Consider the following 26,708-nt stretch of genomic DNA (forward strand, 5'->3'; position numbering starts at 1 on the left):
GGGGAATTCTTCATTTTTATGTGATTATTTGCAGTTGTTTAAAAATTTGTTTACTAGGGAATCATCACTTATCAAGACCCAGAGGCCACTCGAGGATAAGGGTTAAAGAGTGTACAGTGGTCAAAAGGACAATATAGTAATTGTTAGTATTAATGCTAGAGTTCCACAGGGGTCCATCCTGGGTCCAACTCTCTTCCTGATCTACATTAATGATCTTCCAAATCACAACCTTGCCAGTCGGAACTAAGATTATTTGTAAAAAAATTTAGTTAGTTAACTGCTCTTAAATAGTTACAATGAACCGGAAATGAATGATCATTTTATCCAAAGTTTATATACGAAACTGATCCCTCATTCTAAATTCTATAATATTTTTTCCTTTATCTTTTTACGAAGTTTTTCCAGCGTATTTACACGTAATCGCTTAAAAATAAGTAGAATCTCACTTATGAAAGGGAGAGGGATAGATGACAGTTTAATTTGCAAATTAATCCAAAAAAGTTTCTTGAAAGATAAATTTTAGTTGTACCGAGTATATTACTTACTTTTTAATTATAATTACATATTTATTACTAAAAGAAACCGTTTTCCCCAATAAAGATAATTCAATTTGCAGTCATAATGTATTTAGCAGCACCAAGTTATTAAACTTTATTTTAATGGGCTGAAAGATCAGCTGAAGGCCCTGTGATATTGTGGTCGTTTTCTTTTGCGGCTTGAGAATACCATTCCAATATGGCGGCTCCCAAGGGCGACAACATGGCCAAGGATTCTTTCGATGAAACGTTTGACCTTCCTTCTGATATATGGATGGTAAGTCCAGGATTGTGAAATACAGTCTTATGTTTCTGCATTTGTGGACGTTGCACGAAACCGACAAAATTAAATACTAACAGAGAAATATATAATAGAATTGCAGTATAATTGACAGTTGAGAAATCGTAAAGAAAAAAAAAAATAATTTCGTAAACATTACTATTGGCGACATAAAGATGCTTATTTAGAATTACACTTAATGAAAGAAAAGCAGAAAAAATCTTTATAATGTGTGTACTAGTCACGGAACAAATATTCTATATTCCAAATATCACGTAATTCAAGTAGTTTGTTTGTTTGTTTGTTTGTTTTAAACGATGAAAATCAAAAGTTATGATTTGTTTTAAGAGAGATTAAAGAGTTTTAATTATTTTAAATGGATGCAAAATCTCGATAGTCGAATTGAGTTGTCGATTTAAAATTTTAAAATAAAATGATAGCTCCGGGACCCTGTCTTACTCCATCGTAAAATTTGATTTTCTAGTTTAAAAAAAAAAAAAATGGTTAATTTTTACTTTCTTTACCACCTTAACAATCACGTTTAAAATGACCTAGGTAGGTACGTGAAAGAAAAATTCAAAGTTAACATATCTCAAAATGGAACAGCTCAGCAGAAAGAGTATGCAGAGACCATTCTAATGATACTTGAACCACCTCTGTATGACAAATAATAAGAAAGTTACAACAATTCTAAAGCTGAAATTTGAGGCTAATTTTTGACAATAGAATCAATGGATTTCCTTAACAAAGTTGTGACCGATATCAAGATTTTTCACAGTTATTTTGTCATAACTTTCTTATTTCTTGTCCGATTTCAAAAAGACAAATATCACTGGAGAGCTTATTGAATGGAGAACAAGAAAGATATATTTTGAAAGTTTATTAATGAATTATTTACAAGATTAAGAGGTGAAGGAGGATGCTGGGGCGGAAGATGTAGTCAATTACTTAAGGCAATATTACATCCCCGCATATGAAGTCTGCTGCTAATGCTGATTTTTTATGTCAAAATAAACTGCAGAAGCACCGTTTTTTTATTTCTCATCATAAGTTACTTTTCTACCTAACTGGATATATTTTTCGTGTTTTTATTCAGCTCGAATACAGTGTTTATCGATGTATTGGAAAATTCAAAATGGCGGCCGACACTCTTTTTAACACGGTAAGTTCAAGAAAAGATGTTATAAATAATAAACTAGACAAAATACTGTTAAAAATTCGCTCATTATATGTTACCGTGACATAAGTTGGCATATATTCGGTGTTTTTTTAATAGTATTTTGTCTAGTTTATTATTTATAACACCTTTTCCCAAACTTACCGTGTTTAAGAGAGAGTGGCCGCCATTTTGAATTTTCCAATACAACAGTAAGCACTACTGCATGTTTTTCGAGCTGAATAAACATTTTACATTGAATAAAAACAAAAAATGTATCCAGTTTGGTAGAAAAGTAACTTATCTTGCCTTTGATAATATTTATTTGTTATATATTTGTTTTTTGACAACTTTTTCGAATGTGTACAGTAATACAAACCCAAAATTTCTTTTAAATTATTAAAACTTTTAGAATTTAAAGTTTGCAAAATGTGCATAATAAAAAATATATTCATGAAAGTTTTATTTTTAAATTTTAAAAATAATTATTGTATTTTTTTAATTGTAAATTTGTTTATTAGTTTATTATAGAAAAAAAAAGCAAAGTAACAAAATGGAAGAAAAAAAAAAGCAGCTCGATAAAATATTTTGCCGGGGAGAAATGTTTTTGTTTAAAGAAAGTAAAATAATTTAAATCCTAAAAGTTCATTATGCTGAAATAAATTTTAATAATTTAAAAATTTTTTAGCCAGCCATAGTTTAGCGTCATTGCCGTTGTTGGAAAATATTTGTAAACAAAGTGCGTAGGTTAACGATATGGCGTTAGTGAAATTTTGAAAATTTTCGTAACGGCTTCACATTATAGGTAAACTCAAAACCAATGAAGGTAAAGTCATATAGGCTTCATATTTCGCACAAATAATGTTTAATATCTATATTAACGAATATATATAGTTTCAAAACTATTACAACTTACCTTCAGGTCTAATAATGATGATTTAAATGACACAAAACTTCACTTCAAAAATTTTTACACTTCTACTGAACGTATGAAAATAATTCAAATACCAGCATGTAGCGAAACATGTGTGCTACCTCATCAGTATCCCTGCGGTGTAGTTAACCCCCCGGATATAGGTGGTAGGGGCAAATTTATGACACATACCTCAGTGCACAGAATTACGGCTTACTCAAGTTATCAATGCCACTTAACCCTCGCAAAAGCCTTGGCATTTTCACATACCTAACCTAGGTTTTCGAGTATGCTGAAATCGGATATCGCATTTAAATTTGGCACAAACAAGTTTTCAGGATATTAAGTAATTGCTTATGTTATCACTATTGGCCATTTTGTATGCACAAGTGCGCTCGTATTTTTTGGAAAACTACTTGTCGCACCAAATTTAAATGCAATATTCGTTTTCAGCATACCCGAAAACCTATGAAAGTCGTCATTTTAAAGGTGTTAAGGTGGAAAGAAAGTAAAAGTTTTTAAACTACTTGATCAACTTTTTTGGAATATGATATCTTCTATGCGAACAGCTCTGATAGTCATGCAGATAAAGATCAGGATATACATTTTATAGTCCTTCATTTCTTCCTTAACCCAGATATGAATGGTGTAATCCACGCTGGTATGGTGATACGGCCTCATCAAATTCACTCAAGGGTAAGGAAGATCTGTTGCATTCCGTGTCGAAAATGCAATGCCATTATATTTTTTACACCTGGCACAAGTGCTATTTTTTTAACTGCCTGTCTGGCTTGTGGTATTCGATAACCGGCTACCTATATTTCATTTAAGGTTGTTGCAAAGCCTAAATGTTGGTTTCTTTGACGGTAGTCCCTTACTATTTAGTTTGTTATATGGTGTTTTTTTTTTTTCTAAAAGATTGGGATTCTGAACCTCATAAAGATGATATTCCGATCTACCTATTCTTTCCCTCGAACGAATGATATTGAAAGGATCTTAGAAGAGGTTTAGGTTTTTCACCAGTTTGGGTTGACTTCTGCGTTCAGGATGTAACAAAAATTTAATTCTAATGCAAAAGATTCCCTTTGCATTATTTTTATCAAATAATTTCTTGCCAGAAGGCATTTGTCCACATTTCTCTTTAATATCTTGTTGACAAACTTAAAAATTAAAGTACTAACATTAACTATCATTAACTAACATTAACTATCATTAACTAACATTAACTAACATTAACTATCATTAACTAACATTAACTATCATTAACTAACATTAACTAACATTAACTATCATTAACTAACATTAACTATCTTGCTAAAGGTGGAGAATCGTTCTATAGAGACAACAGGGGGGGGACATTTATCTTCATTCCTCATAAACAAATTTACTGACGGATGAATGCATTCTTTCTTCTGAGATCCAACCTTATTCCACTTAATCTCCTCTTGCTTTATCCATGCTATACAGTGACTTCGTACCAATGAGGAAGGTTTTTCTTAAATTTTTTTAAGGTTAGTCCTCTTGTGATATAGTAAGCTGGTTTCTCCTTAGTTGGCACACATTGGAAACTTAATTCTTCAACTCTGACCTGATCATTGCAAACATTTGAGCTATTTCTTGCAGCCTATTGTGCAAAGATGTTTTTTGTTGTTATTGATTTAGCCAATATCCAAGTCAGTACAACTTGAGCATTTGTAACTACATATAGTTTTTCTATCAGAGAGTTCCTTAATGCTTCCCTTTAAGGAAGGGAAGCATTTTAATGCCAGAAATACTGATAAAAGCTCTGAAGTGGGAAGCGATTTATCCTGTAAGGGAGCTACTTTGGCTTTAGCAAACACCAGTGCAGACTGCCCATTCTCCACGACATATGCTGAAAAGCTGTATGCAATTTTGGAGGCATCACAATTTAATTGGCTTATTCTCATTTACGACTCTCCTTAGAAATGACACAGTCCAACCTGGCTAAATCCTTCACCAGCACTTTCTAACTTTCTTTTGATTTCTCCGAAACTTCATCATCCCAATCCAACTTTTGGCTCCAAATTTCTATCAGCATTCTGCTTCTCACCGTTACCGGAAGGTAAAGGGATAAGAGATCATTTTCAAAGCCTCTGAACCTTTCTTTTTGTTGATGCAGTTACATCGCATTCATGTGAATGGACAGATCTTCCTAGTATCGTGTTGGGGTTGTACAGATATCCCAAAACCTCCAATCCAGAATCAAACCTTGTCAGGGTTCCATCTGCCTCCATCTTTTTACGTAACACTGCATTGTTGGAGTTGCAAGATTGTATCTACAAATTACCCTTCTGTAGCTGCTCCTTCACCGTTGTGTATAATCTAGATAAAGTGTTAACGTCATTTCCTGTTTTCACCAGATGGTTGACAAAAAAGTTCGACCTGAGTGCCTGGGAACATTCATCTGAGAGAAACTTTTCTGAATAATATTTTAAAACATAATTCAGTATAAAGGGACTTGCATTGAAACTGAATAAGAGGGTAGAGTATCTGTAACAATGCAAGTTGTCGCCTTTGTTTAAAAAGAAACAGAAACAATTCTGATGCTTTTCCAGGTCTAGATGAATCATAAGGAACGCTTCCCTTATGTCAGCCAATAACACATATTTCTGGGTTCTAAAGTGACAACAGCTCCAACATTAGGTGGATTCTTGGATATTCACCGCCTCATTAAGCGATACTGAATTTACCCTCTTGTAGGAACAATTGAATACAGGTCTCACCTTCATAGTTGTCTGGTCAGTAAGTTTGAGTACATGTCTATGGGGAATCCAAAAATAATTTTTAAAGTTTTCTGGAGTTACAGTAATTTCTCATATAATTTTTTCATCTTCCTGTATTCTAAAAACGTCCAGATATTCATCATAGAGACCTTTCTTCTCCAGATCCTTAACTATACTTTCTAGGATCCTAAGAGCTGCATTGTGGTTTGAAGACACCGACTCCACTTTGTCTTCATACAATTGCAGTTGTACATGATATTGGCCATTCCTGTATGATATAGTGTCCCTGAACTTTTAACTTTCTCCTCATTCATCTGCTAACCATGTTTCTGGGTAGCTCTCTTCCAGATTCAGTACAAAATTGATTTTGTCCTCTGAAAGTGGAGGTGTTTTCACCAACAAGAAAATATAATTAATCTTTGCACCTCCTTTTCCTTTGTTTCTTGTTCTCAGCTGATTTTCATACATGAAATAACAGCTATTGTCAAAGGGTATAAATCTTGGAGTGGAAAAAGCAGCTCCATACATGCAGAGGACTGTTTGAAATGGTTCCTGGAAATGAACACATATCCAAGGAAATGATGGAAACCTTAGAAGACCTGCAATCTGTAGTGGGGACAAAAATAGATGGTAACATTCAATGCTGCCAAGACTAAGCTTCTTTCCTTTAATAATCATAAGAAACCTACTCAACTACTAATAGCCTTGGCTAATGATACATTACCTGAAAGTACTTTGTTTTAACTCCTCGGCTTAAGATTCACAGGAAACATGAGTTGGAACAAATACAATGAGGGCATTGCAAAGAAGATGGGCTCTCTCTACCAGGCTAGAAAGTTATTACATCTGAGAGTATTCTGTACCTCTACAAGGCCACAATTCACTTATGTATGGAGTATTGGTGTCACATTTAGATTGGTACATTTGCTACTAGCCTCTCACTCTTAGACAGGGTTCAAAAGAGAGTTGCCAACCAAATAGGTCCTGCACTGTCAGCTAGGTTTCCACCTCTGTCCCATTGACAAAATGTTGCATCCCTCTGCCTGTTTTACAAGTATTGGAATGGTAGATGCTCTGACAAACTAAAAACTCTTGTGCCCCCTCGACATAAATACCCCTGACAAACCCGACAAGCAGCAAAATCCCACCCCTACACAGTATAGATCCCAAATGCCAGAAAGCCTTCTACTCTAATAGTTTCTTCCCTAGGATTGCTTGACTTTGGAATTCCCTTCCAAGTTCCTGGTTCCCTGACTGTACTGACATGCAGAAGTTCAAGTGTAATGTAAACAGACATCCTGCTGCTCAACTCCCTACATAGTATCCCTGCAAATTATGTCCCAGATAGTAGCTCTCCACATCAACGTGGCACTGTGCCTTGTTTGGGATGAAAATGCAATAAAAACCAAAAAAGTAGACTTGATAAATACATCAAAATTAATTTTCTTGGCAAACCAAGATTTGCATTGAAAGACCACAAAGAGGATTTCAACAATAAAGCCGTTGTTAGACTAATTTGCCCCTCTAGGTCTGACATAGATTTAGTTAGTAAAAATATGAGATAGGATAATCTCCTCTATTAGAAAGAAAATTAAATATACTTTGAATTGTCAAATTCCTAGCTTTTGACATTGACTTATCAACGAATCTATTGAGCCTTAAAAAAAAAAGAACGTATTTGATTAAAGCAATTTTTATGGCTAGAAAAATTTGGGTTATTACACCAGCAATTGCAGACTAAAACTACATACATAGAGACCATTTCAGGTTTTATAAGCAAAATATCTCTAAATTAATAATGAAGATCTTTCTAAATTTACTTCATTGTCGAGTTATATATAAGATCTGAAAAATAAAAGTATTCTCTACAACATTAGATTGCTAATAGTTAAAAAAAAAAATATGTTAGTGTGTATTAGATAGATTCTGTAGATTATACCGGGATGAATCATTATCCATAAGCATACTGAATAATAACAAGATTGTATGCATGAGAAATGGTTGTAATATAATCATATCCCCACAATGTCTAAATCTTCCACATCAAAAGAACAAATAGTAATTTATTATCCGAAACAGCACCATCCTCTTAAATACTGAAACCATTTATTGATCTAAGCAGTTTGAGACATATTAATTTGCACCATAATCCATGGTATTTCATGTAAATCTAGATTTTTAGGGTAGCAATATCGAATTGGGATCCAATATGCATATATTAGATTCACATAAAACTACTGGAATGAGTAGTCCTTCTTGGAAAAGTTATTCCCTTGCTCGATACTGTTGGATCCATAATTGCTCCTGGTGCTGGCTTCCTGATCTAAGATGTACCAAACATTGATGTTATGTTTTTCTTTTTTATTTCTTTCCTTTGTAAAACTTTATTATGTTCTGCAAAGTCAAAAAACAAAAACAATTTTTCTTTACAAAACAACCAAACCAAACACCATAAATAAATATTTGAAGATATAAAGAACTTAAAACATAAAAACTTTTTTTCCAAAATTACTAGATTCGGTATTAACCTGAAAAGGGTGTGATATGTAGTAAAACCAAACCAAACCATAATTGCTATGCCAAAATATATAGACTCTAGCATGACCTGTAAAATTTAAATTAACTTTGTTTTCATGTCAAATCCTCCTCAGACCTTTTCCCATTTAATGATGTAATAATCCATACAGTGATGGACTCCTTGAAACTCCATCTATATATATAAAAGTGAAAATGTATGCATGTATGTATCTATGTATGTCTGTATGTTTGGATGTCTGCTAAAGACTTTCGACAGACGCGACGAAAATTCACAAACTTCACATCGAAGCTCCATCCTTTGCTCGAAAAATATAAAAAAATTGGCCAAAAACTTTAACTTTTTCACCCCGAAATCGACAATTTTCGAATTAGGGTTATTAGGGGGGGGGTGTCAACAAAAACGGTCCTCTTGTGACAATGACCGATTCTACGCATGCGTCAGATGACGTTGTGACCTGATTTACTTTACATAGTTGAAAAAAACGAACAAATTTCATGTATGTCGTGTTAGCTCAGTTGGTTAAGACCTTGGTTCATTATCTAAACGTCTTGGGTTTGAATCGTGGTGTGAGATGTTTTTTTTTTATTTTTCCGATTTTTTAAATTTAAATATTGAACCAGTGTTATTTAAGCCATTTTTCACGTAACGTTCGTTTTTCTGCTTTTTTATTTTTACTTCGCTTATTCTTAGCGACACCCAAAAACACCCAGGTACCCACCGATTTTTTAAATTTTAATATTGAAACAGGCTTATTTAAGCCATTTTTCACATGTTCGTTTTTCTGTTTTCATCGTTCATTTGCCTTAGGTTAGTTTTTTTTTTTTTAATTGTTTGATCACCACGTAGCGGGGAAAACAGAAACTCGCCTCCGCAACTTGACGTTGTCGCACCTGCTAATTTCGGTTTATAAACGTCCAACTTAACACACTTATCAATTCATCTGTTCCCGTGGTCAAGATGGTTAGGTCGCAGGGTTTTTTTTTTCCATTTCCTTTCCACCTCTGCGTCAAATGTTCGGGGTTCAAGCCTACCTTTATACTAAAACTATTTTTTTTCTTTTACACCTCCAAACAACCGGCCAACGTTTTTTTTTTTTTAACAAGGTTGTTTTAATCTACCCCATCCCCACCACCACCAACACACACCTCCAAACATCCGGGCAACGCCGGGTACCCCCGCTAGTATATTATAAAATAAATGTCTTCTATTAAATATTATATAATAAATGTCTCTTATTAAATATTATATAATAAATGTCTCTATTAAATATTATATAATAAATGTCTTCTATTAAATATTATATAATAAATGTCTTCTATTAAATATTATATAATAAATGTCTTCTATTAAATATTATATAATAAATGTCTTCTACTAAATATTATATATAAATGTCTTCTATTAAATATTATATAATAAATGTCTTCTATTAAATATTATATAATAAATGTCTTCTATTAAATATTATATAATAAATGTCTTCTACTAAATATTATATAATAAATGTCTTCTACTAAATATTATATAATAAATGTCTTCTATTAAATATTATATAATAAATGTCTTCTATTAAATATTATATAATAAATGTCTTCTATTAAATATTATATAATAAATGTCTTCTATTAAATATTATATAATAAATGTCTTCTATTAAATATTATATAATAAATGTCTTCTATTAAATATTATATAATAAATGTCTTCTACTAAATATTATATAATAAATGTCTTCTATTAAATATTATATAATAAATGTCTTCTATTAAATATTATATAATAAATGTCTTCTATTAAATATTATATAATAAATGTCTTCTATTAAATATTATATAATAAATGTCTTCTATTAAATATTATATAATAAATGTCTTCTATTAAATATTATATAATAAATGTCTTCTATTAAATATTATATAATAAATGTCTTCTATTAAATATTATATAATAAATGTCTTCTATTAAATATTATATAATAAATGTCTTCTATTAAATATTATATAATAAATGTCTTCTATTAAATATTATATAATAAATGTCTTCTATTAAATATTATATAATAAATGTCTTCTATTAAATATTATATAATAAATGTCTTCTATTAAATATTATATAATAAATGTCTTCTATTAAATATTATATAATAAATGTCTTCTATTAAATATTATATAATAAATGTCTTCTATTAAATATTATATAATAAATGTCTTCTATTAAATATTATATAATAAATGTCTTCTACTAAATATTATATAATAAATGTCTTCTATTAAATATTATATAATAAATGTCTTCTATTAAATATTATATAATAAATGTCTTCTACTAAATATTATATAATAAATGTCTTCTATTAAATATTATATAATAAATGTCTTCTATTAAATATTATATAATAAATGTCTTCTATTAAATATTATATAATAAATGTCTTCTACTAAATATTATATAATAAATGTCTTCTATTAAATATTATATAATAAATGTCTTCTACTAAATATTATATAATAAATGTCTTCTATTAAATATTATATAATAAATGTCTTCTATTAAATATTATATAATAAATGTCTTCTATTAAATATTATATAATAAATGTCTTCTATTAAATATTATAAGTATAAGTAGCTATTGTTTGGATAAGTAAATAAATATTTTTTAGTAAGAAGTGATTTCTTTCTCTGTAACATTGAATGTCTGACTCAATTGGAATGATCTCCCCTTAACCGTTGAGTTCTTTCTGTAGAGTATTGAGATCTGGTTGCTGTTTGATCGCTTACGATCGTGTGATTACTCCCCTTGACCTTGACAACAAGAGCGAGTTAATATTTTGATTTCTCAAAGTATCTATAGAGAAATTAATATTTTTGAAATTGTCGGAGAAATGAAAATTATCTACTGTTCTCAATTTGAGTGTTATTTTCACAATGGTTTGGTCGATGTAACTCCCGACCTTCTTCAAGTATATCTTATCAAACTCTTTATTTAGTCCATGTTCCATAAGCCATAACTGGATAGAAGTCCTAAGTAATTTGCATTTGTATTTTGAGTGTGGCCTGCACTTAGGATTGAACCTTCAATCTCCTGAAGAGTAACTTTTATGAAGAAAAATATAAATTCGGATCATACTGTTTCTGAATATTGATAGGAATTTTGGTTTTATGTGTTTTTAGTTATTTAACAATTTCACTAACCCTAATTCTAAACCTATAACGATATGATGTTGAATTCCCTTTTTGTGCTGACAAAGAGATCTTTTTTAATAAAGATCTCCGGAAGATATGTACACACTTGATGATGTCATAAATTTTGTAATCCTCAGAGTTATGTATATATATATATATATATATATATATATATATATATATATCTCAAAGGTCCACATTTCTAAAAAATAGCCTGAAACACTTGGCAAAAACCAAGTATGACATGCCTTCTAAAACTAGACCCTCATCCCCGAATCACTTTTTCTAAAGTCTTAAATATATACGTATTAGTGCTGGGACGATTAATCAGAATCGGGAACCAGAAAAATCAGAACTTTTGGGGGTATCAGAATCTGAAACATTTGTGCCTATTTTCCGATGCAAAAACAATTCTTTTAATTGTCTTTTTTATTTGATTTTTTTTAAAACCAAAATCTCCCACTGCTGATAGTAATGATAAAATAATAAATAGTTATTGATTTTAAACGACCAGTAAAACTAAAATCTATAGACCCCCCCCCATTTTTACGTTTGAGAAAATGTTTGCACATTTCACATGTTTTTACAATAATCAGTAAAAATAGCAACTTTATATAGTTTAATATTAAGAGATTTATAAAGAAATGGAATCGGTAATTGTATTAGAATCAGGAAAAAATTTGGAATTGTCCCATAACTAATATATATATAGCAATACAATAAAGCACTGTGAATAATCATACAGTTCAAGAGGGTTCTGCTAAAATAGTCATATTTTAAAAAATGAATGCACTTTAAGTCATTAAAATACCACCGTTTTGTTTGGAAATAAATATAATTTCAAATTAATTAACAAATAATAATGTACATTATATATTTTAAGAGTTTTAAGCCCCCCCCCCACTAATTTGTAAATGCTCGTACCGTGTTTGTATTAAGAATTTTGTCATGAAATTTGGAAACTAATCGAGAAGAGACGTCACTTTTAGTACTTTTGACCACTCGTTTTTTTACTCATGTTAGAGTATTGAAAATAAAATTTCTTTGAACATCCACTAGTAAGTAAAACAAACCTTTTACTGTTTTTATCCATGGTATGTTGTTTTCTCTTATGGTCATAAGCAATTTAAAATGATGGTAGCCGAAAAAAAAAAATCGTTTCTATGATGGAAAACTGTTTTGTGGTATTAGCAGCAGTGATAGCATGGCTGTAAACAACAAATGGGTTTTTTTTTGTTTTTGTTGTTGATTTTTATTCAAAAACGATTTAAAAAAAAAAAATTTGGAAATATGAATATAAAAAAATGTTCTTACATGTTTGTTAGAGTCATTTTGTTATCAGGATATAATGGGTTTAATCAGAGCTATTTTGTTATCAGGATATATAATTATTAAAGCTATCCCAACTTGCAATTTCTCACAATGTTTCTGATAAATTTAAAAAAATATTTACATAGTTGAAAAAACGAGAAAATAGAAAAAACACATCAAAGCACAAAAATTAGAAACTCATAACTTCTGGAAAATCTACAACAGTGTAGTAAATAATGGTCAATCAACAATTCCCCCACTAACCAAAAATCACGAGGTTGTTTACTCAGCGACCGACAAGGCTAACATGCTTGCCAGTCGGTTTGCCTCAAACTCCACACTAGACCCTTCCAACCACCCCCTACCTGACTTTCCTATGCGGACAGACACCACGCTAGACGATCTGAAAATCACCTCTGCTCAGGTGCACGCTATCATAAAAAACCTTGACACTTCAAAAGCATGTGGACCCAATCTCATCCCAGCTGTGCTATTAAAAAAGTGCTCAGCCAAAGTAGCTCCAGTTCTCTCCAAACTCTACAACAAATGCCTTAATAAATCTTGTTTTCCGGGCTGTTGGAAAACTGCTTCTGTGGTACCAGTATTCAAGAATTCCGGCGAAAGAACTGACCCATTAAATTATTGCCCCATTAGCCTCCTCCCACTTTCTGGCAAAATATTTGAGACCTTAATTAACCATGCTCTAGTCCATCACCTTACAGATGCTAAACTTCTGACGGACAAACAATATGGATTTAGACAAGCCCGTTCCACAGCAGACATCCTCACTGTAATCTCTGAACGTATATACCATTCACTGGACAAAGCGGGAGAGGGCAGAGCGGTAGCTCTTGATATATCTAAGGCTTTTGACAGGGTATGGCATGAGGGTGTCCTCAGGAAAATTAGATCATACGGTATCATTGGAAGAATACTTAACATAATTAAATCCTTCTTAGATAAGAGAAAAATCCAGGTTGTCCTCGACGGTCATACATCTAAACAATATGATATAAATGCAGGAGTGCCCCAGGGGTCTATCCTTGGACCTCTATTGTTCCTGATATTCATAAATGACCTCCCCGACAAAATTGGCTCCGAGATAGGAATATATGCTGATGACACCACGCTCTATAACAGGCATGACAGGAAAACAAATGAACACATATCTAAAGAAATAGCAGAAACACTAGAGGATGACCTCCAATCTGTAGTGGAATGGGGAAAAAAATGGATGGTCACGTTCAATGCCGCCAAGACTAAACTAGTTTCATTCAATAATTACAAGAAACCTTCTCTACCACCTATAGCAATGGCCAACGACTCTTTATCTGAGAATACATCTTTCAAACTCCTTGGCCTAACGTTCACAGGAGACATGAGTTGGAACAATTACATTGAAGGCATTGCCAGGAAGGTAGGCTCTCTCTACCGTGCTAGAAAACTACTAACATCCGAAAGTATCCTGCACCTCTATAAGGCCACCATTCGCCCATGTATGGAGTATTGCTGTCATATTTGGGCTGGTGCATCTGCTACTAGTCTCTCGCTCCTTGACAAGGTTCAAAAGAGAGTCGCAAATTTGATAGGCCCTGAGCTGGCATCCAAGCTTCAACCTCTGTCCCATCGATGAAACGTTGCAGCCCTCTGCCTGTTCTACAAGTATTTTAATGGTGAATGCTCTGACGAACTGCAAGCACTTGTGCCCCCACGATGTGAACACCCTCGACAAACCCGACAGGCTGCTAAATCCCACCCCCACACTGTAGAGGTCCCTAGATGTAAAAGATCTTTCTACTCCAGTAGTTTCTTCCCCATAACCGCTAGACTTTGGAATTCCATTCCAGGTCCCTGCTTCCCCAACTGTATTGACGTGCAGAAGTTCAAGTGCAACGTGAACAGATATCTTGCTTCCCAAATCCCTACATAGTACCCCAGTAGTTGTTACCCCTGATAGTAGCCCCCTACACCAAAGTCGCAATGTGCCTTGTTTGGGGTAAAAATGTAATAAAAAAAAAATTTAAAAAAAGGTTTCCAAAATGTATAACTTGTGTACACTTTTATCCATTACATTAGTTTTTAATGGTAAATTAACAGTGTTTTGCTTTGAACAACTGAAAATGTGAAATAATCTTTTGTGGCTTACGTGTGCGAGTGGTATCTCTCCCACCTATATATTTTTTTCATTTTCGTCTTTTTACAATTTTTTCAACGGATTATTATCCAATGGACACTAATCTACCAGATCAAAAAAAACCCAAGAATAAAAAAAAAAAAAAAATCAATAATCAAATATTTGTAAGGATGATCAGTTTCTATTGAAATTAAGAAATAAAAAATGTCTTAAACTGGAAAGTTTAAGAACGAAATAATGTATCCCTCGCTAGAAAAAAGGACATGAAATGTAATTGAAAATAAAAATCAAATTTATTCAAAATTTGTGAACGATTTTTCAACTTCAGCAAATTTTTTTTTTTTTTTTTTTTATATTTAAATAGGTGGGCAAAAAATACTTGATACTTTTCCAAAACATCACATTTTCTGTTTTTAAACTTTATTTTTGTCTGTCTTAATTCTTGTAAAGTTTCACACCCTCATTTACCTAAGCTTGCATGTTTAAATGTAACTTGACGGTCAAAATCTAAGTCATAACATTTTCAAAAGCCAATAATTATGAACCACTAACCATAAATATGAGTCAAACACCTTAAGAAAAGGAAAAAAAACTCCCTTAATCCTACCTCTACCCTAGGTATGAGTGGCAAGCCTCCTCCTACAATCTTCTTTAGCCTTAACTAAGTCTGTGGCAAGCTCCCTACCAAGCAAAATTCTTCTGTACGCTACATATAAGCATGTAAAAATAACAAAAAATAATAGATCCTTCCTTAAAAATGCACATGATTTATCTCCCATGAAAATGAATAAACTGTCCTAAAACGCTAGAATGGTCCTGACATTGTGAATTATTTTATACTAGTGGTGGGTACCCGGCGTTGCCCGGGTGTTTAGAAGTGTGTGTGCTCTGGCGTTGAGGTGGCGGTAATCAAAACATAAGAATAAGCAAAGTAAATATTTTTAAATATTAAATAAAAATTAAATATTATATAAAAAAAAAGTTAAAACTTAAAAAAAATCGAAAAAAAACACTAAAAAAACTAACGCAAGGCAAAAAAACGATGTTAAATGTAAAAATTGGAAAAACAAAAAAGAAAACGGAAAAACGAACGTTAAAACTTCTTTAAAAAATCTGAAAAATAACCCCCTCCAAAAAAAACATGTGAAAAATGGCTTAAATAACCCTGTGTCAATATTAAAATTTAAAAAATTGGTGGGTACATACATTTTCACTTTTATATATATAGATTAAATTTGTGAAACTAACCCCTATTCTAAATTCTAATTTTTTTTTGTTTTGTTTCTGTCAAGTCTTAAGGATTTTAATGCATAATTTTCCTTAGCCCTAACCCAAAGTCAGAGTGGCAAGCCTCCCCATCCTCCAATAATTGCATGAAGACCTTCTTAAAACTACACATAATCACCTTTAAAAAAAAAGACACAGGATTTATCTCCTATAGAAAAAATGGTTAACTGCCCTAAAATGCTACAATGGTCCAAAATGAATCATTTTATGTCAAATTCTAAAACAATTTTTGTTTATCTTTCATTAAAGTTTTTCAGGATGTTCATACGTAATTGTCTAAAAAGATAGAATCATGTTTTGGAGAGAAGGTCAGATGGGGGGGGGGGCTAATGGACGGTGTTAATCTAGAGAATAATACCAACGAAATATTGCAATATATTCAATTTTAGACAGTCCCAGATTTTGAGTTCAGTTGTTTGTACATAAAATGCATTACAATTAAGCTTTGAGTTCTTTAACTTCTTTTCGGTTTATGGATACCTGGGATTTTTAAAGAATTGCAGCATATTTATGTGCATTCACTGCAGATTATTTGGAAACTATTAATTTCTTGTGATTTTTAGTAGCATATCCTAATTCCTAACACAAAAATACACTCATATGGCAAATTTCATTGATTAATCTTGTGTTTTAACAAAGACATAACATTTTTACTGAAAAAGTAGTGTAAAAAAGTGACAAAACGTATATGGTCTTAAAGAGGGAAAAATATTCAAACGTGTGAGGCACAAAAACAGTCATAACTTAATTTTAATTGCATTTTAAAATTTAAAAAGATTCTTTTTTAGCTCATCAAGCTCTTCCTAGGTATGCCATTATTGAGATATTCTAAGCCATTTCAATTTTTTCATGTGTATTGCTGATATATATATATATATATATATATATATATATATATATATATATATATATATATATATATATATTTTGTTTTTATTATCAAGTCTTTCAGGGTTTACACGTAAATGTCTCAAACAGTAAAATCTCATTTTTCTTTTTCGATGAACTAACATAGCATGTACAATATCTTTGGTCCTGGATATGACCCTAAACTATATCCGGTAGTGAGTCCCAACTATGGGTTAAATAGAAACCGACTTGAAAAAAATATATTCTATTAAAAAATTTTTCTTCAAAATAACTGGATTCGGTATTAAATAACCTGAAAAGGGTTGATATGCCATAAAACAAAAACAGACAACAATATCTTTTCTTGTATTAACATGTAAATTTTTTTTCATATTGTAACTTAGGGTTGTTAATGAAGATCCCATTTCTTTAAAGGTTTGTGTTTGTTTTGACTGATAGAAATATGAGTGATGATTTTCTGTTAAATCTATAAAAGTGAAAGTGTCTGTCTGTCTGTCTGTGTACATTTCCCTACACAATATCTGTCAATTTTCAGTTTACAGACTTGAAATTTGATATACAGGGTACTGAGATTTGGGAAAATCTTTGTAATCGGTTTTCGGCCAGAAATTTGGCTGTTAAGGGTCAAAATTCAATGATTTGACAAAACAATAAATGTTAAGGGGTCATAATAGGAGTCAAAGTTTAAAAGAATTTGACCTCTGCAGTCTCTACCAAATTACTAAAGACAATTTCTGGTCTAAACATTTGAAATTTTACATAAAGGGTATTCAGAGATAGGGCAAGCCTTTTATTAATCGGTTTGGATCGAAAATTTGAGCTATCTATATATATAAAAGCGAAAATGTATGTATGTATGTATGTTTGTATGTTTGTGTGTCCGCTAAAAACTTTCGACAGACAGAACAAAAATTCACAAATTTGGTATCATATTAAAGCCCCATCCTTCGCACGAAAAACATCGAAAAATTGGCCAAAAACGTTCATTTTTTTCACCCTGAAACGGACAATTTTTGACGACGATCGTTTCTACGCATGCGTCAGATGACGTCATGACCTGATTTACTTTAAATAGTTGAAAAACTGACTAAATTTCATGTACGTCGTGTTAGCTCAGTTGGTTAGCACGTTGGTTCATTATCTAAACGTTTTGGGTTCGAATCGTGGTGTGAGATGTCTTTCTGTTTTTTTTTGATTTTTAAATTTAAATATTGAACTAGTGTTTTTTAATCCATTTTTCACGTAACGTTCGTTTTTCTGGTTTTTGTTTTACTTCGCTTATCCACCCCCAACCACACACCCAAAAACACCTGGGTACCCACCGATTTTTTAAATTTTAATATCGAAACAGGCTTATTTAAGCCATTTTTCACGTGTTTGTTTTTCTGTTTGCTTTTTTGTTTTTTGATTTTTACATTTAACATCGTTCGTTTGCCTTATGTTAGTTTTTTTGTGTTTTTTTTTCGATGTTTTGATTACCCCCCTGCTTAAGTTTTAACATTGTTTTCTTTTTTTACTTCGCTTATAACAAACAAACCTGGTCATTGACCTCATTTGCTGAATAGCTATTGCTTACGTCGTGTGCGCACCTGTCAATTTGGTTCTTACTTGAATAAATTCAAACATCTTTCAGTAACTCATTCTGGCTGGCCGATTTTATTTTCAAACTTCGCCTCAGGGCTTCGGGTTCGATCCTACCCCCCCCCTCGGTTTCTTTTTTATTTAAGAGCACACACATCTCCAAACACCTGGGCAACACCGGGTACCCCTGCTAGTCAATATATAAATCTATGTATGTATGTTTGTATGTCTGCCTAAAACTTTCGACAGAGGTGACGAATTTTCACAAGATCAGTATTGTTTTGAAGCTCGACCCTTCAGACGACAAATACCAAAAAATTGGCTAAAAACATTAATTTCTTCACCCTGAACTATTTACTATTCTACAGGGATGGGTCGCTTTTTTCACCGATATTTTCGAAAGTCATCCCCTCTTTTCGATTGCCAAGCCTTAATTTAAACCTATGTCACTTCCGGTTTGGCGGTGGTCGTAACAGCAACAATGTAATGTTTTATCCCATTCTTTTCCTCCTTCGTGGTATGGGGTCGAGCCTGCCTTCCTACTAACACTTTTTTTTTTTTTTTTTTTTTGCTCAACACAACTTTAAACACCCGGGCAACGCTGGGCACCCATGCTAGTTTACAATAAACCGTCATTCTAAATTCCAAAATATTTTACTTTGTGTGTTTACATGTAATCATATGCAGAAAATAGAATCTCGTTTTTATTTTTCTGTTGACAGTGTAGGAACAAAGGGTAAAATTTAACCAACACAGATTAATCAAACAAAAAACAATATTTTTCTGGTACTCAATGCAATAACAAAGCATGTTGAACGGTTGGTATAAAAGTATACATTCAGTAACACCTAGTATGGTATTTGCCTTGGGTGTCCTGCACCAACTTTCAACATGTCAACACGATGCATGCATATTGTTTGTATATATTTCGTTTGCTTTTCAGTTAAATTTTGGATAAAAATAAAATTGATTGTTGCTCTTAATTTCTATTTAGTATCTTGAAATAAAATTCTAATTTACGTTTTAACATGTATAGAAATCTTATCCAAAGTTTTTACTCCTCGTCTGATCTGTTTATGTACCAATGACAAGAAGTGATACAGAATTGTGGTTTAACATTCTATGTCATGAAGCAAATGTCAAGAAAAGAAAACGTAGGTTTCTGTTGTTCAGGACCTCCATACATCTGACTGAATGTAAGAAAATTGAGCAGTGTGTAAATATGTTGCATGAATAATTGTGTGTCTGGGTTTTTTTTTTTTTTTTTTTTTTTTTTGATGAAGAAGCCAAATGATCTATGTAAATTATGGTGTTATATTTAGAATAAAAGTAAATTAAAAGTAAGAAAAGGTATAATACAAAATTAGTGGGACCTGTGGAAATTCCACAGCCAACTATTTCATATGTAATATATTGATGTTGACATTCTGTGGATGTTCAGCGTAAATGGAGATGCTCTGATATTATTGTAGCTCTTTTGTTAAAACTGCAAAAATGTTTATCTAAGCGTGCAGGGACACCCATCATAGCCCTGTTGTAAATATGATATTTTAATTTATGCAGATTTTGTATATATTATTATAAAGTTAATTTTCTATCAATTCTTATATATTATAAAGTTGTGATTTAAAAAATAAAAAAAATATCCATTTGACTTGGGTGCATCAGCTTTAACCGAAACCAAAATTGATGAAGAAAAAAAAAATATATTTATAACTCGAGTTCTTTCAGCTATAACCAAAATCAAAACTTATGAAGAATTCTTGGTAAAATTATTTATAAAAAAATAAATGACTTTAGTGCCATCAGCTATAATTGAAATTGAAATCAAAATTTATGAAGAATTCTTGGTAAAATTATGTATCCCACGAAATGGAATGTCATAACAATTAAACGGTAGTCACTTGGAAGAAAAATGATGTAAATGTGACACACAAAATAACACACACGCTATTGTATTAATATGTAGATGTAAAAAGCTTTTGTTTCCATGTTTGAAAATACGAGCTCTTAATCTGAAGAGCAACTGGTTCTAATGTCAAATTAGTGTTTGCCGGCTATTCCATCATTCTGTTAAACTAAGAATGAAAGGGGAGCATTTGTTAATTCATGTTTTTAATCTAACGTAATATGTAGTAAATGACTGCATTTAAGAAGGCACATAATATTTTGGTGGCATGTGGTTATGTATGGCTAATAAAAATACTAAGTCATTTCAGGTTCTGTGGGAGGATTTAATTTAATAAGGATGAAATATTTGCTACCACCTATGTGGGATTACATATTTGGGAGAGTAAGACGAAGAGAATAAATTGTAATATTTCTTAAACAGTGAGAAACATGTGTATTGTTCTGTGAAAATATGCTGCAGTATTAGCTGAAAATGATGAGTGTAAATAATTGCCTCATTGTTTTCCTATAATGTTGAAAATGATATGGGAAAAATTGACTTCTTTTTATTAGATATAGAGAAAAGATTAAACTATTGATACTGTTATTTTATTTACCATTTCATACAAGGTCAAGTGTGAATTTGATGAAAGTGTTTCTGCAGGATGACCTGGATTTGAACTTGGCACACCCAAGTTTTCAGTCTGTGTCATAAATAACTTAAACTCTGTCCACTCTACCTTTTCTTTTATATTCAATACATATTAATATATGTGTAACTTTATATATGTTTGTAGTTGCTTTGTTTTACAGCATATCAAGTGTTTTTGGGTTATTTAATGCCGAATACATTAATTTTGAAAAAAGTTTTTATGCTTCAAATTCTTTATATTTTCAAATACTTGTCCATAGTGTTTCATTTAGTTTTTTTATTTTTGCAGAGCATGATTGAGTATTGCAAAGGGAAAGGAAAAATAAAACAATGTTTTATGCATTTCAGGTCAGGAAGCCAGTATCTTCAGACATCCTGATCTGGTAGCACCAGCTATATATATATGTAGAGATTAAAGGTTAATGTGATTGGCTTAAAAAGGAGTTTTGTGGAACTTTTTTTGATCATAATTGTTATTAGTATTAGTGCTGTTGTCATCCTAGCAGCTTCAATGAGTGCCATTAATACCAAAGACTTGCAAAGAAATGCAATTTAAAAATGATATTTTCCATTTCCCTTTTAAATAATTATCCTTCAAGCAATAACAATTGTTTTAAGTTTTAAATTTCACCCCAAAACAAAAGATAAACTTTTCATTGTTATGTTTTTGTTTTAATCTTGATTGTTATTTTCACAACATTTAACCTGATGCGACCTCCAACCTTCTTCTTGTGCATCTTGAACTTAAGATTATTTATTTCCAACTCAGGAACCTATACAGAATTTTTTTTTGTCCCCCGACAAAAGGAGAGTGGACCTGTAAATTCACCCTTGTCCGTTCATCTCTCCACACTTTTCTCAATAACTATGCCTCAGGAATTTTTGAAATTTTGCACAAACATTAAACATGATATGAATAAAAAAGTAACAGAACGGATTTTCCAGGAAAACTCCAGGTTCCTCCCTAGGAGTGCTTTTCGGGTTAAAATGGTTAAAAAGACATTTTTGTGCTTATTAAAAAAAGATTGATGCCTTGGATTTTTATGAAACTTTCTGAAAAGTTGTAATTAACTGATTTCTATATAATTTTGTTTGTCTATAATTCACGATAACTCTTGGGTGTGCCCCTAGGGCTCTGTTAGGGCTAATAAAAACACTCCATTTTTGGGACTATTTTACCATATTTGTTGAGAATTTTCTGTGTATGTCTATTTAGCAGTTTTGTATGGTACTGAACTCAAATTTAAATATGTTAAGGCCTTGGGGACTTTTGGGATTAAATAGTGGGGGGAGGGGTGCAAATGATGGACTTTGTCATTTTTTTATGCTTCGTTCACTGTGCACTCATGGGGGACCATGCCTGCTTTTTTGTTTTTTTCAATACAATAATTCATTTATGAATGTGTAACCCGCTAGTGTGTGCATAGCATGTTTTAGTGGAAAAGTCAGAAGTGTATGTTGGTGTAGTGTGCTTGGTTATCCTCTCTTTGCAACATTTTTCCCCTACATTTTCTATATTTGTTCTTTTGTTTTTATTCTCATATAATCATCACATTTGGTTTAATATCTATTTTATGAGGGGTGTTCCAAAAGTAATGCCTCCTATTTTTTCCAACCGAATAGGTCAGTGAGGATTACAAATTGCATTGTTATAGTGACTGAACTTATGCATTCACATCTTGAAATTTTCATCTCTCTGTTGCAGATATTTACATTGTGAAACTATGAAAACAACTCTTGTCATGGATGTGTCAGAAGCAGAGATGCGTCATTGAATTCCTTGCAAAAGTATATTGAGAATGGTGGTGACTATGTAGAAAATTAAATTCTGGAGCATAAAAAGTTGCTCGTTTTAATTGTACCACTCCTGTATTTGTAGCTCTTCAATGTTGTAAGTTAAAAATAGTAGGCTTTACTTTTGGAACGACCATTGTACATGTTGGCATATATTGCTGGCTTTAAGAAATTGACTTCCAAACAAACCTATTTCTAGTCTGGTTTTTATTTATCATTCTTTTGCTCAAGTTCATTTTATTACTTCCTTGTATGTTTTTCTTTGTGTTCCCTGTGAATTGGACCTGCTACTTCAACTGTTCTACATCTACTATCCCAAGAACTCTCATCTATTCTTTCAATGTGGCTATGCCATTGAAATTTCCTTTTCTTATACTGTCCAAATTTAATCTATAGTCTTTCGATTCTATACATTATCACACTGCATATACATGCCTGATAGATTCTTCAATAGTGGTAATGCTATGCTGGTTAGTAATGGCAGAACTTTCCTGAACTTATTTCATCTAATCCTAATTCTTGACAATGACTCTAACACCTGCTCCACTCTGTGTCACAATGGTATCACTGAGGTAACAAAACTGCTGGACAACTTCAATAACTTTGCCATCCAAAATACACATTCTTCATATCTGACATATAAACTTACCCTTTCTCAACTTACCAGTAATTTCACTGCACTTCTTGTGAATTCAATGCTTACAATTGCTGTATTGTCAAGAGGGGGGGGGTATATATGTATACATGTGTCTTCTAGTGGTTGGATTGTCTGAGAGTGTTTATATGTTTGTATATATGTATCACAGTCATCTATATGACGTGGGTATATAAGTGCGTTCATCTATGACTGTTTAGCGCTGTGATTGTCTAATTTAGCGTTCATTGTGTGTATATGTACATTTAATTACAGTTTGTGACGGGACAAGAATATATAGAAATACCTTTACAACACAAAGGATGAATGACACTTATTGAGGTTTCAATATCTGGCCAATCAAGAACATATCTGGTTTATTTTTGGTCTTGTTTGACGGAAAGCTGCAATGAAAATTCTTCCCAAGAAATGACAGAGCCTCGGGTTTTATTTTTGGCAACTTTTTATTTCAGAGTATTTTTTCTCCTTGTGGAAAGTTGCAATGCTGATTCTCATTACTGCCATTTCTGACCCTCTCTACTTGGAGCCATCACGATCTGAAGACTGTCTCTGTCCCTCTCTTGACTGTGACTAACTCAACAAATCTCCATGTATCTCAAAAAGGTCATCTCCCCTTCTAAATGAGGTCATTAGTATACATCACTAAGATAATCACCTGATGTTTTTACATGTCATTATTTCTAAGTTGTCAACTAAATTGTTATAACATTTTAAAGTTACATTCTTAAATTAGTGTAAAAAATATTTATTATAAACATTTTGATTATTCTAAAACTGTTGTATAGCTGGGGTCTTTTTAAAGAGATAGAATGGGGGCATTCATTTTGATGAAGGGAGAGAGAAGAGAGACATTTATACCATTCTGTGATGTTTCTTCTTATAACACATAGCGAGGAGAGGGTGATCAGTTCTTATAACACAGAAGAGGGGACAGTCATTATTATGATGGAGAGAGGGACACATTTATACATATTACAGTTCTGTTTCATGGAGGGGGCAGTCATTACTTAGATGGTGAGGCACATTACTTAGGATGGAGAGAGACATTACTTATGATGAGTTATTCAAGTTCATTAAAGATGGTTACACATTACTTTTGTTGTAGAAAGATGACATGAAGATGGCAGTTACAAAAATATGATGATGTTCTTTTATTCTATTTGACCGGTCAAAATGATGATGACATCCAGGAATTCAAAGTCGACTACATGATCCCTCGCTTCCAAAGGGACCCTCCTCTGACCATGTCAGCTCTGTCTCCTATCTTCATCTCCAACTCTAACTCATTTTCTCCTATATTGAAAATTTATTTCTGCCATGACGTCATACGTGTGTCCAAAAACGTGATCGACCCACGTGGCCTGAACATGCGTGGTTCGCACATGCTTCCAAACCATTTCTGCAGACAAAGAATTCTTACTAACCTATTTTTCAATATGTTTTTAATTTGCTATTGTTTGTTCTTCTCTAACTGGCCTTATTTTAATTCAGTTTTCATAAAAAGAATTGAACAATTAAAATTCCTTTTACAACAACATATTTAACTATTTTATGTGAAACTGAATAATGCAAAATTCCTTTCTGAATCTATTTCTGAACCTTGCTTACAAGATTCGAATCTCGGTCTGTCCTAATCTCATTTTTACTTATTTAATGTTTTTCTTACTTACAAGAGAAGGGCTCTTTTCTTGTTACAAAACATATTTTAGCTGATAAAGCTTTTTGGCTTGAATAATCATAATAATCATTGACTAGCACACTTTTCAGCATTGCTTGACCAATATCTAATAGCTGGACTGAGTATTGCTTCTGTAACTTCTAGATTTTCATGGTTCCATGGAAACCTCAGTATTCAACAATTACTCATAATGATATTTGTAAACATCGTTCTTGTCTTGTTCATTTGTTGCTTTCATTTTGAATGCACTTTTCCAACACTATCCATACTTGTCTGTCATCTTTTAGCTATTCTAAATAATTTCTTCTGTTGGCCTATTATTTTTTGTTATGAATTCTGACATCATCATAATCACTTTCTCTCTAACCGAATTCTTTGTTGATCAGCACATTACATGATTCAAAAATTATTTTTGTCAGAATTTTATTTTCAAATAAATATAGCTGTTAAATTTCTATTTTTCTATCATCACTGTTGCAGTTCAAACAGTTATCCTCATTTTTCTTACCATTTTTTGTGTAAAAAGAAGAACTGTTCAAAGTTTAATTTTAATATCATAAAGTTTTGTTTGTGTATAACATTTAAAAATAGGCAAGAATATGTTTAATGTAAGAAAAGTGTGAATTTCAGAACTTTAAAAAGTAAATTCCAATTTTATTCCAAATATTTGTTTTTATTGATTAAATGCAAATAAATTATAATTTTTCTAAAAAAATTACCAGATTAGAAGAAAATTACAAAAAAAATCAGGAATTATGAAACTTTAATATTTCTGAATTACTGACAAAATTAATTTCTTTTCACTCGTTTTAAATTAAATCTAAATTGGGTTTTCACTGTTTCTTATTTCAATTTTTATTTTGCAAACAAAAAAAAATGTAAAAACCATAGATTTATAATTGCTGCAAGCTTTTTATGAATTTCAAATGCAATAAAAGTAGAATAAATAATGAGTGATTGTGACCACCCAACAGGTTACAGGAGGTACGTCTTGTATTCATTAAACTATACAAATCTTGATATAAACATTTATTTATTTTAATAAATATCTTATATTCTCTTGTATATCTTTGATTCATTAATGAGAGATATACAAATCTTGGTATCAACATTTATTTTATTCTTTATTCACCCATTTAGCTTCGGCCATGTGAAATCTACCAAGATGAATATAAAGAATGTACAAGTAAGTCATTTTTTTGTTTTACTCATTTATTCAGTCATTATTTTTGAAGTTTTTAGATGAGGATTGAAAATTTGTATTGGATTACTGTTTTCATCTTAAGTATTATTCTCACGTTTCAGCTAATGTAAACTTCAGATACATTCTATCGAATTTGGGAATCTTTACGTTGAATTTGAGAAATCTGTACAGAATTTCAAACTGAACCTTTTATCCATAATGGTAGATTGCTCTTGTTCTGTCAGCCATGAGTTGGTGAAAGTAATAACTCATGATATCCCTAATACTGCATGTACTGAGGATCGAACTTAACATATAAA

General features: G+C 31.8%; 1 protein-coding gene across 1 annotated transcript in view; it reads left to right on the plus strand.

The window, feature by feature from the left end:
• The first annotated feature begins 675 nt into the window (after positions 1-675).
• LOC145291931 (synaptic plasticity regulator PANTS-like) overlaps positions 676-26,708 on the plus strand; it is a 34,267-nt gene continuing 8,234 nt past the window's right edge. Inside the window, exons 1-2 of the mRNA XM_080137850.1 lie at positions 676-813; positions 26,346-26,391. Of these exons, the coding sequence (XP_079993976.1) occupies positions 736-813; positions 26,346-26,391 (124 nt within the window). The 5' untranslated portion in view covers positions 676-735. The remainder of the gene's footprint in view (positions 814-26,345; positions 26,392-26,708) is intronic.

This window comes from Euprymna scolopes, chromosome 2 (genome assembly GCF_053919585.1).
Source record: "Euprymna scolopes isolate OS-2025 chromosome 2, ASM5391958v1, whole genome shotgun sequence".
Lineage (NCBI taxonomy): Eukaryota > Metazoa > Mollusca > Cephalopoda > Sepiida > Sepiolidae > Euprymna > Euprymna scolopes.